The sequence below is a fragment of the Chiloscyllium plagiosum genome, chromosome 39 (assembly GCF_004010195.1).
Source record: "Chiloscyllium plagiosum isolate BGI_BamShark_2017 chromosome 39, ASM401019v2, whole genome shotgun sequence".
In the NCBI taxonomy this organism is placed as follows: Eukaryota; Metazoa; Chordata; class Chondrichthyes; order Orectolobiformes; family Hemiscylliidae; genus Chiloscyllium; species Chiloscyllium plagiosum.
In genome coordinates, this window is record NC_057748.1 from 5,309,781 (window position 1) to 5,323,355 (window position 13,575).

Consider the following 13,575-nt stretch of genomic DNA (forward strand, 5'->3'; position numbering starts at 1 on the left):
TTTCCGCTGATGGGTGAGTGCCGATCCAGAGGACACAGCTTAAAAATACGGGGTAGACCATTTAGGACAGAGATGAGGAGAAACTTGTTCACCCAGAGAGTGGTGGCTGTGTGGAATGCTCTGCCCCAGAGGGCAGTGGAGGCCCAGTCTCTGGATTCATTTAAGAAAGAGTTGGATAGAGCTCTCAAGGATAGTGGAATCAAGGGTTATGGAGATAAGGCAGGAATAGGATACTGATTAAGGATGATCAGCCATGGTCATATTGAATGGTGGTGCAGGCTCGAAGGGCAGAATGGCCTACTCCTGCATCTATTGTCTATTTTATTTGCTAATAATTGAAAGGAAGTAAAATTTAAAAATGCAAATATAATGTATTTTTTACGCTCCTCTAATTTTCCTCTGTTAGATCTCAGCTGTGTTAAGAATTGAACTCACGTTGTTGGTATCCCTCAGCATCCATCTAGCCATCCAACCCACTGAGCAAACCAATTCCCATTGCTACCTCTGAACTGCCCTTAAAAGCCATCCTGTCCTTGATGGGAAACACATTCTGGCCTTGCCAGTGACCTTGCCCATGAGTGAAAGTTTTTGAGAAAGACATTCATGATATGAATGGCCTACTTCTGCCATCCAATCAGTACCCTTTTCTCATGCAGTATGAATTGTCGTTCCCTTTGAAATCTGGTATTCATGCATCTGATCTGATGAGGGCAAGATATAAATATTTTTAAAGTGTGTCTCTTTGTCTAAACAGTGTCAGTTTTCATTTGATTTTGCTCCTGTAAATCACTTTTCTATGTTTAAGCTACCATCTAAATGCAGGTTGTTGTTGGGGAAGAGAGATCAGAGTCTTTGCCTTACTCTCCAGGATTTCCTGGGCAGTGCAGTGATAGACAATTTTTGGGGCCTCAGGATTGGGCAAGTGTAGATGGCAGCCAGTCCCACTGGTAGCATAGACCATAGATTCTTAAACAGGTGTGATTCTTACTGGGATATCTTTTCAGAGAACATAGAACAGTACAGCACAGTACAGGCCCTTTAGCCCTTGATGTTGTGCCGGCCTTTTATCCTACTTTAAGATCAAGCTAACCTTCATACCCTTCATTGTACTAACTTCCATGTGCCTAGCCAAGAGTCATTTGAATGTCCCTAATGTCTCTGACTCTACTACCACTGCTGGCAGTGCATTCCATGCACCCACCACCCTCTGAGTAAAGAACCCACCTCTGACATCTCCCCTAAACCTTTTTCAATTACTGCAAAATTGTGACCCTTGTGACTGACTTTTCCGCCCTGGGAAAAAGTCTCTGGTTATCCACTCTATCTATGCCTTTCAACATCTTGTACACCTCTGTCAAGTCACCTCCAATGAGAAAAGCTCTAGCTCCCTCAACCTTTCTTCAGAAGACATGCCCTCCAGTCCAGGCAGCATCCTGGTAAATTTCCTCTGCACCCTCTCTAAAGCTTCCACATTCTTCCTATAATCAGAACTAAACACAATATTCCAAGTGTGGTCAAACCAGGACTCTACAGAGCTGCAGCATAGCCTCGCAGCTCTTAACCTCAATCCCCCGGCTAATGAAAGCCAACACCCCAGATGCCTTCTGAACAACCCTATTAACTTGAGTGACAACATTGAGGGATCAATGGACATGGATCCCAAGATCCCTCTGTTCCTCCACACTGCCAAGAATCCTGCCTTTCACCCTGCATTCAAATTTGACTCTTCAAAATGAATCACTTCACACTTTTCCAGTTTGAACTCCATCTGCCACTTATCAGCCCAGTTCTGCATCCTGTCAATGTCTCATTGAAACTTACAACAGCCCTCCACACTATCCTTGGCTCCACCAACCTTCGTGTCATTGGCAAACTTACTAATCCACCCTTCCACTTTCACATCCAAATCATTTATAAAAATCACAATGAGCAGAGGTCCCAGAGCCGATCTCTGCGGAACACCACTGGTCACCGAACTCCGGGCTGAATACTTTCCATTTGCTACACCCCCTTTGTCTTATATGGGCCAGCCAATTTTGTATTCAGACATCCAGGTTTCCCTGTATCCCATGCCTCTTTCTGAATGAGCCTACCACAGGGAACCTTATCAAACGCTTTGCTAAAATCCATGTACACCACATCCACCGCTCTACCTTCATCGACATGTTTTGTCACATCCTCAAAGAATTCAGTAAGGTTTGTGAGGCATGACCTGCCCCTCACAAAGCCATGCTGACTATCTCTAATCAAACTAGGGTTTTCCAAGTAATCATTATTCTTGTCTCTCAGAATCCTCTCCAATACTTTGCCCACCACTGACATAATTCCTAAGATTATCCCTAATCCCTTTCTTGAATAAGAGAATAACATTTGCCAACCTCCAATCATCTGGCACTACTCCAGTGGACAGTGAGAATGCAAAGGTCATTGCCAAAGGCGCAGCAATCTCTTCCCTCACTTCCTGTAGTAACCGAGGGTATATCCTGTCTGGTCCGGGGGTTTATCTATCCGTATGTTTTTCAAAATTTTCAGCATATTCTCCTTAATATCAACCTGTTCTTGCATATCAATCTGTTTCATGCTGTCCTCAGAAAAGTCAAGGTCCCTCTCACTAGTGAATAATTAAGCAAGGTATTCATTAAGGACCTCCCCTACTTCTTCCGACTCCAGGCACAAGTTCCCTCTGCTATCCCTCATCGTCCCTACCCTCAACTCTGGCCTTCCTCTTGTTCCTCACACAAAGAATTTAACTCTGTTGGATTTTCCCTGTGCATGGTTGTTGAACACTGGCCACCTCCAGTCATTTCCAAGAACTGTGTAGTCTATACTTTGTAAAAACATAGAAAATAGGAGCAGGAGTAGGCCATTCAGCCTTTCAAACCTGCTCCGCCATTCAATATGATGCATGGCTGATCATCCAACTCAGTCCCCTGTTCTTGCTTTCTCCCCATATCCTTTTGATCCCTTTAGCTAAGAACTATACCTAACTCGTTCCTGAAAATAGCAAGCTGCCATAAATATACAAAGAGTTTTCTTATGTTTGTTTTGTCAATCGCACTGCTAATTATTGCTTTCCTTTTCGGCACAACAGGTCACTCCCAGGGAGTGCATCAGAGCTCAGATACTCTCACAGTTCCGGCATTCCTGTGGGCAGTCACATGGACATCTATAGCACCACAGGGGTCCTTCGAAGACCCAACAAAGGACGCTGGGCAGCACTGAAGGATGACCCCTCAAAGGTAAATTTGGTGATGTCTTTCAGTGCCTGAAGCCTGGTTCCAAACCATCACTGGTGAATGCCGGACAGCACTATCTCAGACATGTTACAACATAGAAGAAGGCTATTTGACCTGTAATGCCTGCACTTGTTAAGTGAGCGTCTGGATGTTGCTAGCAAGCTGTATGTATTAATGATGACAGTGGGTTTCTTTTTGGAAAACATGCCCTTAGTCACCCTAGAACAGGGAAGGTTAATGGGGGAATTTAACTGAGGTGTTTACAATAATGAACATTTCTACAGAGTAGACCAGGAGAAACCCGTTGCCACTGGCAACAAAGTCAGCAGCCCGATAATGCAGATTTAAGATAACTGGCAGAAGATCTACGGAGAGATGAGAGCTCTTATCTACAGTGAGTTAAGACCTGGAATGCACTGACTGAACGGGCATTGGAAGCAGATTTACTAGTCATTTTCAAAAGGAAATTGGATAAATATTTTAAAAAACTAAAAAAAACGTAGAATCATAGGGGAGCCGAACTAATTGGCAAGCTCTTTTTCAGAGGGAGGGAGAGAGAGGGATGGGCGATGGGTCAAATTATCTTCTCCTTCGCAGTAAGATTCTGTGAAAAGCTGGTGATAGTTTGGAGTACTGTCTATTAAGCTACTCTCAAAGTGGCCTCAATGACTCTGAATGTCAGTGACTTCCGAAAGCAGAGGGCAACTTGCTCAATCAACAACTTTTCATTTGGAATGACTGGTCTAAACTTTGAGTATCTGTTCACATGCAATCCTGCGCTGATGCAGGTTAGCTATTAGTTGCAACAAGGCAGTGAACCAGTTTCTGTCAGTTAAAGCCATCTATTTAATAGAGTCCATTCTGTGTCTGGCACATAATTAGAAACAGAATGATACAGAAATCCTCACTCCCAAAGCCTTTGAGGCACAAGCCAGGGGTGTGATGGGTGGACAGGCTTTGGGAGTGGGTGGATGGGTATACTTCCAATGACCAACTCAAAACCAGCCAAAATGAACCATTCCCCCAGTTACTCAGTACCTTATCCATCACATTAAATGTCCACTGGTGCTTAGTAGCAGCAGTCTGTACCATGTGCAAGATGCACTGCAGCAACTCACCAAGGCCCTTTCCACAATACAATCTAATCCCATGCCCACAATCATCTAAAAGGACAAAAAAAGCAGATACCTGGGTGCAAGTTCCTCTCTAAGCCACTCACCATCCTGACTTGGAAATATATCATTGTCACTTCAGTGTCACTGGGTCAAAACCCTGGATCCCCGCCTCTAAAGGTCCCTACACCACATGGACTGCAGTGATTAAAGGAGGCAGCTTCTCAAGAGCAATTAAGGATCAACAATAAATACTGACATTGCAAACAAGGCCCATATCCTTTGAACAAACCTGGGAATGAGGTAGAGGTGGTTCAGCCCACTGAATGAATGCAACTTCTTTGAAAGAGCTGCTATTTAGTCTTGCCCACCCATGTTTTGCCCCATAGCCCTGCAAATTCTTTTTCTTCAAGTAAGTGTCCAGTTCTCTTTTGAATATTTCTGTTGCATCTGCTTCCATACCACTTTCAGGCAACGTGTTCCAGATCTCTCAAATGTGTGATTGGGAAAAAAAATCAATTTAATGCTCTTTCAATCCCAATACCCCTGCTTTTTGCCAATATTTTAATGTGTACAGCAGCTCCTGGCAATGTTTCGGTTTGGAACCATAGAGTGATATAGCACTGCAGGAGGCCATTCAGGCTGTCATATTTGTGCCAGCTCCCTGAAAGAGCTAATTGGCCCCAAACCTCTGTTCTCCATTGCCCTGCGGATGCTTTACAATTAAAGGAATGCATTTAGATGGCTCTTGTGGCACTGTCCCTACCTCTGAACAGGTGGAGTTTTAAAAAAAATCCGATGTTTATCTAGTGCCTAAGCACTTTACAGGCAATGAAGTACTTTTACAAATATATCCCTGTTCTAATGTATGGAACACTGCAACTAAGAGTTAGCAAACAGCAATATGCATGTGATCAATTAATCTGATTTCTGTTGATGTTAATGTTGGGCTAATCGAAATGTCCTCTTGAGTAAATGTTTCTAATAATGAAACCCAAGTCCAGACAACTTCTAAGGCATTCAAATGAACAAATCTTTTCTGCACGAGTTCTCCAAAAAGTATTAATAATGATTGAACACCTCTATAACTGCTGTAAAAACATAAAAGGTCGAGTTGTTTTCAGAGACGTAACAAACATGGGGAACATTGAGGAGCAGATTGAAAATCAAAGTTGTGAAACGTAGCCTTGAGTTTAGATCAGATCAAGGCGTTCAAAGCATGAAATTCTACAACCTAGTTGTTGAAAGGTGTTCCTCTGGTCAGCGAGTTGAAAAAAAGCAGGAACACAACTTTAATATGGGAACTGGACCATCAGACTCACTTTGGGAAGTAAGCTTTCACAGAAAAAGGAGTGAAAATCTCGAACTCCCTTCCCTTAAAAGCTGTGGATGCAGGAGGGTTAATTGAGAATTCAAGGAAGGAGGTTGCCACATTTTTAGCACGTCTGGCAACATCTGGATGGCACCATGGCACAGTGGTTAGCACCAGGGACCCGGCTTTGATTCCAGCCTTGGGTGACTCTCTGTGTGGAGTCTGTGCATTCTCCCTGTCTTTCCTCTCACAGTCCAGAGATATGCAGGTTAGGTGGACTGACCATGGTAAATTGCCCCATGGTGTCTAGGAATGTGTGGGCTAGGTGCTAGCAGAAATTCACTGTTAAGGGGATAGAGTAGGGAGGTGGTAGGGGCTGGGTCTGGGTGGGATGCTCTTCGGAGAGTCATTGCAGACTCCTTGACCTGTTTCTACACTGTTTGGACTATATGATCTGTGGAGAGGGACAGAGTGAACATTTTGAATTGGATGTGCTTCTTCAGAACTTTCATTCTAGACCAGAAATGTTAACTGTCTCTGCGCAGAAGCTGCCAGATCTGCTGAATTTCTCCAGCATTCTCTATATTTGTTCCAGATTTCCAGCATCTACAATATTTTGTTTTTGTTGATCTTTTTTTGTTGGGAAAGGGATATGGAATTAGGGGATGTATTAACCATGATTTGATTGATTCGTGAGGCAGGCTTTAGGGGCTGAATGACTTCCTCCCATTCCCAACTTATTTATGAATGTTACTGACTATAGTAAGATCATGTCTGTACTCTGGTGACTGAATGTTATCCAGCTTCATTAAACATGAGACCACAAGATGCAGGAGCAGAAGTAGGCCATTCAGCCCATTGAGTCTGCTGCATCATTCAATAGATTGTGGCTAATCTGATAATTCTCTACTCCACTTTCCTACTTTTCCCCATATTCCTTGATTCCCTTCCTGACTAAAGATCTGTCTGTCTCAGCCACCAGCCTCAACAGCCCTCTGTGGTTAAGGATTCCACAGATTCACCACCTTTTCAGAGAAGAAATTCCTACTTGTTTAGCCAAGGGATGGAAACAGAAGGAACCCACATACTGTGGTCCCAGTTTCATACGATACGTGGCTCCTTATGCATATGCTCAATAGGTATTCTTAGATAAAGGTGTAATTACCCCTTTGCACTACATTGACAAGGTCAATATTTGTTGTCCGTCCATAATTGTCCTTCAACAGAATGGCCGCCTTCACCATTCCAGAGGGCAGTTAAATGTCACCCATATCACGATGGGATCTGGAGTCACATGTAGGCCAGACCAGGTAAGTACAGCAGATCTTTTCCAAAAGGACATTATAAAGCTGTGTGATTATTTTCTGACAAGCCACAATAGATGACCACCCTTACAGCCTAACCTTCATTTGCAGAAATATTAGTTAAATGTCTAATAAATGCAGAATTATTAATTGAATGAGTTAAATTTGGTGGGATTCGAACCCCACTCCCCAGAGCATTAATCTGAGACTCTGGGTTACTAAACTAGTAGACATTACCACTACGCCACCACCTCCCGCAGCATAGTTATTCCACAAAATGTTAACATGATGTGTCTGTCTCTCTGTTTCTCTCTCCCTCTCGCTCTGCTGACCCTATCTCTCTGCTTCCGCTTGGATTCTGCAGCATGTAAGTGAACAGGTCAATGCATTTCTCTGTAATGGGTTGCATGCTTGCTGGTGTGGAGCAGGCTGTCGTCAGATTGTATTGGTGCCCAGTGAAACTGCACAGCCAAGCAGAGCCAAGGCATTTGCAGGAAGGCTCAGGCCAGCTGGAGCCCAATGCTGACTGTAAATGTCTCTCTCTGCTGCTTTGCAAAACCAATGAAGCAGAGGCTACCATCAGCCAGTTTTCTCAGAATGACCTCATCTCAGCCTTTGACAGTTGTTTATCAAAATATAAATTTCCTTTCATGCCTTGTTCTTTCCTTCCTGATGATTTCCTGGTTTTGTGAAGAAATGGGTCTGTTTGAGGGGAAGGTGCCTGTGATGATCCCATGCTGTTTATAGGATGTAGGTTTAAAAGAAATCCGGGAAGGGGTTGTCTCTTGATTATAAGGAGCCAGTGCGAGGTGCCTGTCTCTGGGAGTCAGGCCCGGTGTGAGTTGTCTGTCTCTGGGAGTCAGGCCGGGTACGAGTTGCCTGTGTCTGGGAGTCAGGCCCGGTGTAAGTTACCTGTGTCCGGCAGTCAGGCCCGGTGTGAGTTGCCTGTGTCTGGGAGTCAGGCCCGGTGTAAGTTACCTGTGTCCGGCAGTCAGGCCCGGTGCAAGTTGCCTGTGTCCGGCAGTCAGGCCCGGTGTGAGTTGCCTGTGTCCGGCAGTCAGGCCCGGTGCAAGTTGCCTGTGTCCGGCAGTCAGGCCCGGTGCGAGTTGCCTGTGTCTGGGAGTCAGGCCTGGTGCGAGTTGCCTGTGTCTGGGAGTCAGGCCTGGTGCGAGTTGCCTGTGTCTGGGAGTCAGACCGGTGCGAGATGCCTGTGTCTAGGAGTCAGGCCCGGTGCGAGATGCCTGTGTCTAGGAGTCAGGCCTGGTGCGAGTTGCCTGTGTCTGGGAGTCAGACCGGTGTGAGATGCCTGTGTCTAGGAGTCAGGCCTGGTGCGAGTTGCCTGTGTCTGGGAGTCAGACCGGTGCGAGATGCCTGTGTCTGGGAGTCAGACCGGTGCGAGTTGCCTGTGCCTGGGAGTCAGGCCCGGTGCAAGTTGCCTGTGTCTGGGAGTTAGGCCCGGTGCGAGTTGCCTGTGTCTAGGAGTCAGGCCCAGTGCGGGTTGCCTGTGTCTAGGAGTCAGGCCCGGTGCGAGTTGCCTGTGTCTGGGAGTCACGCCCGGTGCAAGTTGCCTGTGTCCAGGAGTCAGGCCCGGTGTGAGTTACCTGTGTCTAGGAGTCAGGCCTGCTACGAGTTGCCTGTGTCTAGGAGTCGGGCCTGCTGCGTGTTGCCTGTGTCTAGGAGTCAGGCCTGGTGTGAGTTTCCTGCTAAGAGATTGTCGTTTGCGTGCAGGTACAGACGTTGAACGAACAGGAATGGGAACGTGCCCAACAGGCGAACGTGCTGGCCAACGTCGCCCAAGCATTTGAGAGTGATGTGGACGGCTCGGACATGGAGGATGACGACCGCGAGACGATGTTCAGCTCGGCCGATGTCCTGTCACCTAGTGGACAGACTGATGTCCAGACCCTTGCTCTAATGCTTCAGGAACAGTTGGAGGCCATCAATAAGGAAATAAGGTGAGAGGGCTTCATCTGGGGAATCCTGGTGTTTCCAACCTCGATACCAGTGAGCAGTGTTTCCATTCATTAGTGGTCATGTCTGTGACTCACAGAGAGAGTGAGTTTGTTTGTGTTTGTACACACTAACCTGCTGATGAACTCACATGAGAGCAGAAATATTCCCTCTTGTGTCTTAGAGAGACTGTTTTACCTTCACATAACAGTCTGGCATATGTCAGTGCAATAAAAAGCCAGCATTACTCTTCATAACCAAACGCAACATAAACTAGAAGCAGGAGAAAGCCACTCAGCCCCTTGAACTGTTTCCACCATTGAGCCAATTCATGGCTAATCACATTGCTGTTCATTTCTGCCTTCCTCTGAGAACCTTCTCAGCCCTTGTTTACCAAGAATCACTCCACCTCTGCCTTAAGCATATTCCAAATCTCTGCTTCCACTGCTTGTTGAGGAAGAGAGTTCCAAAGATTGATGACCATCTGAGAGAAAAATGATTCTCTTTTTTATATGTGTGTTAAATGGATGACCCCTTACTTTAAAAAGTGACCCCTAATTCTAGATTCTCCCACGAGAAAAGATCCCTCAGGATTCTATATGATTCAATCAAGTTTCCTCTTACTGTCTGAACTCCAGCAGATACAAGCTCAACCTGTCCAATCTTTGCACATAAGGCAACCTGTTCATTGCAGGTATGGTCTGATAAACTTTCTCAAAACTGTTTCCTTCAATAAAGTGACCAGTACTGTACACAGTATCCAGATATGGTCTCACCAATACCGTCTATAACTGAAACATAACCTCACACTTCATGCATTCTTAAATTGGCTTGCTGTCTCTCTGTGCATCTTGCGTTCTGTCACTCTGTGTGTCTCATGTTCTGTCGCTCTGTGCGTCTTGTGCTCTATCGCTCTGTGTGTCTCGTGCTCTGTCGCTCTGTGCGTCTTGTGCTCTGTCGCTCTGTGTCTCTCGTGCTCTGTCTCTCTGTGTGTCTCATGCTCTATGCATCTCATTCTCTGTCGCTCTGTGCGTCTCGCGCTCTGTCGCTCTGTGTGTCTCGCGCTCTGTCGCTCTGTGTCTCATATGCTCTGTCGCTCTGTGTGTCTCGTGCTCTGTGCATCTCATTCTCTGTCACAGTGTGTCTCCTGCTCTGTCGCTCTGTGAGTCTTGTGCTCTGTCGCTGTGTGTGTCTCGTGCTCTGTCGCTCTGTGTCTCTCGTGCTCTGTCTCTCTGTGTGTCTCATGCTCTGTGCATCTCATTCTCTGTCGCTCTGTGCGTCTCGCGCTCTGTCGCTCTGTGCGTCTCGCGCTCTGTCGCTCTGTGTGTCTCGTGCTCTGTCTCTCTGTGTCTCGTGCTCTGTCTGTGTCTCTAATGCTCTGTGCATCTCATTCTCTGTTGCTCTGTGCGTCTTGTGCTCTGTCGCTCTGTGTGTCTAGTGCTCTGTCTCTCTGTGTCTCGTGCTCTGTCTCTGTGTCTCTAATGCTCTGTGCATCTCATTCTCTGTCGCTCTGTGTGTCTCATGCTCTGTCGCTCTGTGTGTCTCGTGCTCTGTCATTCTGTGTGTCTCGTGCTCTGTCTCTCTGTGTCTCTCATGCTCTGGGCATCTCATTCTCTGTCGCTCTGTGCGTCTCATGCTCTGTCGCTCTGTGTGTCTCGTGCTCTGTCGCTCTGTATCTCTCAGGCCCTGTGCATCTCATTCTCTGTCGCTCTGTGTGTCTCGTGCTCTGTCGCTCTGTGTGTCTTGTGCTCTGTCGCTCTGTGTGTCTCGTGCTCTGGCTCTCTGTATCTCTCATGCCCTGTGCATCTCATTCTCTGTCGCTCTGTGCGTCTCGTGCTCTGTCGCTCTTGTGTGTCTCGTGCTCTGTCTCTCTGTGTCTTGTGCTCTGTCTCTGTCTCTCATGCTCTGTGCACCTCATTCTCTGTCGGTCTGTCCATCTTGTGCTCTGTCGCTCTGCGTCTCGCGCTCTGTTGCTCTGTGTCTCTCGTGCTCTGTCGCTCTGTGTCTCATGCTCTTTGCATCTCATTCTCTGTCGTTTTGTGCGTCTCGCGCTTGTCGCTCTGTGCGTCTCGTGCTCTGTCGCTCTGTGCGTCTCGCGCTCTGTCGCTCTGTGCATCTCATTCTCTGTCGCTCTGTGTCTCTCGTGCTCTGTCGCTCTGTGTGTCTTGTGCTCTGTCGCTCTGTGTCTCGTGCTCTGTCGCTCTGTATCTCTCATGCTCTGTGCATCTCATTCTCTGTCGCTCTGTGTGTCTCGTGCTCTGTCGCTCTGTGTGTCTCGTGCTCTGTCGCTCTGTGTGTCTCGTGCTCTGTCTCTGTATCTCTCATGCTCTGTGCGTCTCATGCTCTGTCACTCTGTGTGTCTCATGCTCTGTCACTCAGCGTCTTGTGCTCTGTCGCTCTGTGCGTCTCGCACTCTGTCGCTCTGTGTGTCTCGTGCTCTGTCTCTGTGTGTCAGTCATGCTCTGTGCACCTCATTCTCTGTCGCTCTGTGTGTCTTGTGCTCTGACACTCTGTGTGTCTCATGCTCTGTCACTCAGCGTCTTGTGCTCTGTCGCTCTGTGCGTCTCGCGCTCTCTCGCTCTGTGTCTCTCATTCTCTGTCACTCTGTGTCTCTCGCGCTCTGTGTGTCTTGTGCTCTGTCGCTCTGTGCGTCTCGCGCTGTGTCGCTCTGTGTCTCTCATTCTCTGTCGCTCTGTGTCTCATTCTCTGTCGCTCTGTGTCTCTCGCGCTCTGTCGCTCTGTGTCTCTCGCTCTCTGTCGCTCTGTGTCTCTCGCGCTCTGTCGCTCTGAGTGTCTCGCGCTCTGTCACTCTGTGTCTCTCACGCTTTGTCGCTCTGTGTGTCTTGTGCTCTGTCGCTCTGTGCGTCTCGCGCTCTGTCGCTCTGTGTCACTCATTCTCTGTCGCTCTGTGTCTCTCGCGCTCTGTCGCTCTGTGTGTCTTGTGGTCTGTCGCTCTGTGCGTCTCGCGCTGTGTCGCTCTGTCTCTCTCATTCTCTGTCACTCTGTGTCTCTCGCGCTTTGTCGCTCTGTGTGTCTTGTGCTCTGTCGCTCTGTGCGTCTCGCGCTGTGTCGCTCTGTCTCTCTCATTCTCTGTCGGTCTGTGTCTCTCGCGCTCTGTCGCTCTATGCGTCTCGCGCTCTGTCACTCTGTGTCTCTCGCGCTTTGTCGCTCTGTGTGTCTTGTGCTCTGTCGCTCTGTGCGTCTCGCGCTCTGTCGCTCTCTGTGTCTTGTGCCCTGTCTCTCTGTGTCTCTTATGCTCTGTGCATCTCATTCTCCTTCGCTCTGTGTGTCTCGTGCTCTTTCTCTCTGTGTCTCTTGTACTCTGTCGCTCTGTGTCTCGCGCTCTGTCGCTCTATGTCTCGCGCTCTGTCGCTCTGTGTGTCGTGCTCTGTCGCTCTGTGCGTCGCGCGCTCTGTCGCTCTGTGCGTCTCGTGCTCTGTCTCTCTGCGTCTCGCGCACTGTCTCTCTGTGTCTCGTGCTCTGTCTCTCTGTGTCTCTTGTGCTCTGTGTGTCTCATGCTCTGTCACTCTGCGTCTTGTGCTCTGTCGCTCTGTGTGTCTCGTGCTCTGTCTCTCTGTGTCTGTCATGCTCTGTGCATCTCATTCTCTGTCGCTCTGTGTGTCTCATGCTCTGTCTCTCTGTGTCTGTCATGCTCTGTGCATCTCATTCTCTGTCGCTCTGTGCGTCTTGTGCTCTATCGCTCTGTGCGTCTCGCGCTCTGTCGCTCTGTGCGTCTCGCGCTCTGTCGCTCTGTGTGTCTCATGCTCTGTCGCTCTGTGCATCTCATTCTCTGTCGCTCTGTGTGTCTCGTGCTCTGTCGCTCTATGTCTCATGCTCTGTGCATCTCATTCTCTCACTTTGTGTGTCTTGCGCTCTGTCGCTCTGTGTCTCTCGTGCTCTGTGCATCTCATTCTCTGTCGCTCTGTGCGTCTTGCACTCTGTCACTCTGTGTCTCTCGTGCTCTGTCGCTCTGTGTCTCTCCTGCTCTGTCGCTCTGTGTCTCTCATGCTCTGTGCATCTCATTCTCTGTCGCTCTGTGCGTCTCGTGCTCTGTCGCTCTATGTCTCATGCTCTGTGCATCTCATTCTCTCGCTTTGTGTGTCTCGCGCTCTGTCACTCTGTGTCTCTCGTGCTTTGTCGCTCTGTGTCTCTCGTGCTCTGTCGCTCTGTGTCTCTCGTGCTCTGTCGCTCTGTGTCTCATGCTCTGTGCATCTCATTCTCTGACGCTCTGTGTGTATCGCACTCTGTCGTTCTGTGCGTCTCGTGCTCTGTCGCTCTGTGTGTCTCGTGCTCTGTCTCTCTGTATCTCTCATGCCCTGTGCATCTCATTCTCTGTCGCTCTGTGTGTCTAATGCTCTGTCACTCTGCATCTCACGCTCTGTTACTCTGTCTCTGTGTCTCGTGCTCTGTCTCTGTGTCTCGTGCTCTGTCTCTGTGTCTCTCATGCTCTGTGCATCTCATTCTCTGTCGCTCTGTGTGTCTCGTGCTCTGTCGCTCTGTGCGTCTCGCGCTCTGTTGCTCTGTGCGTCTCGTGCTCTGTCTCTCTGTGTGTCTCGTGCTCTGTCTCTCTGTGTCTCTGTCGCTTTGTGCGTCTCGCGCTCTGTCGCTCTGTGCATCTCGCGCTCTGTCGTTCTGTGTGTCTCGTGCTCTGTCTCTCTGTG

General features: G+C 48.1%; 1 protein-coding gene across 9 annotated transcripts in view; it reads left to right on the forward strand.

The window, feature by feature from the left end:
- ppfia3 (PTPRF interacting protein alpha 3) overlaps positions 1-13,575 on the forward strand; it is a 135,244-nt gene that overhangs the window by 78,461 nt on the left and 43,208 nt on the right. For 7 of the 9 annotated variants that reach the window (XM_043679592.1, XM_043679597.1, XM_043679598.1 and 4 more), the window contains 3 exons: positions 3,092-3,239; positions 7,329-7,331; positions 8,693-8,919. In XM_043679592.1, the coding sequence (XP_043535527.1) occupies positions 3,092-3,239; positions 7,329-7,331; positions 8,693-8,919 (378 nt within the window). The remainder of the gene's footprint in view (positions 1-3,091; positions 3,240-7,328; positions 7,332-8,692; positions 8,920-13,575) is intronic. The other 2 variants (XM_043679596.1, XM_043679600.1) reach the window with 1 other exon arrangement.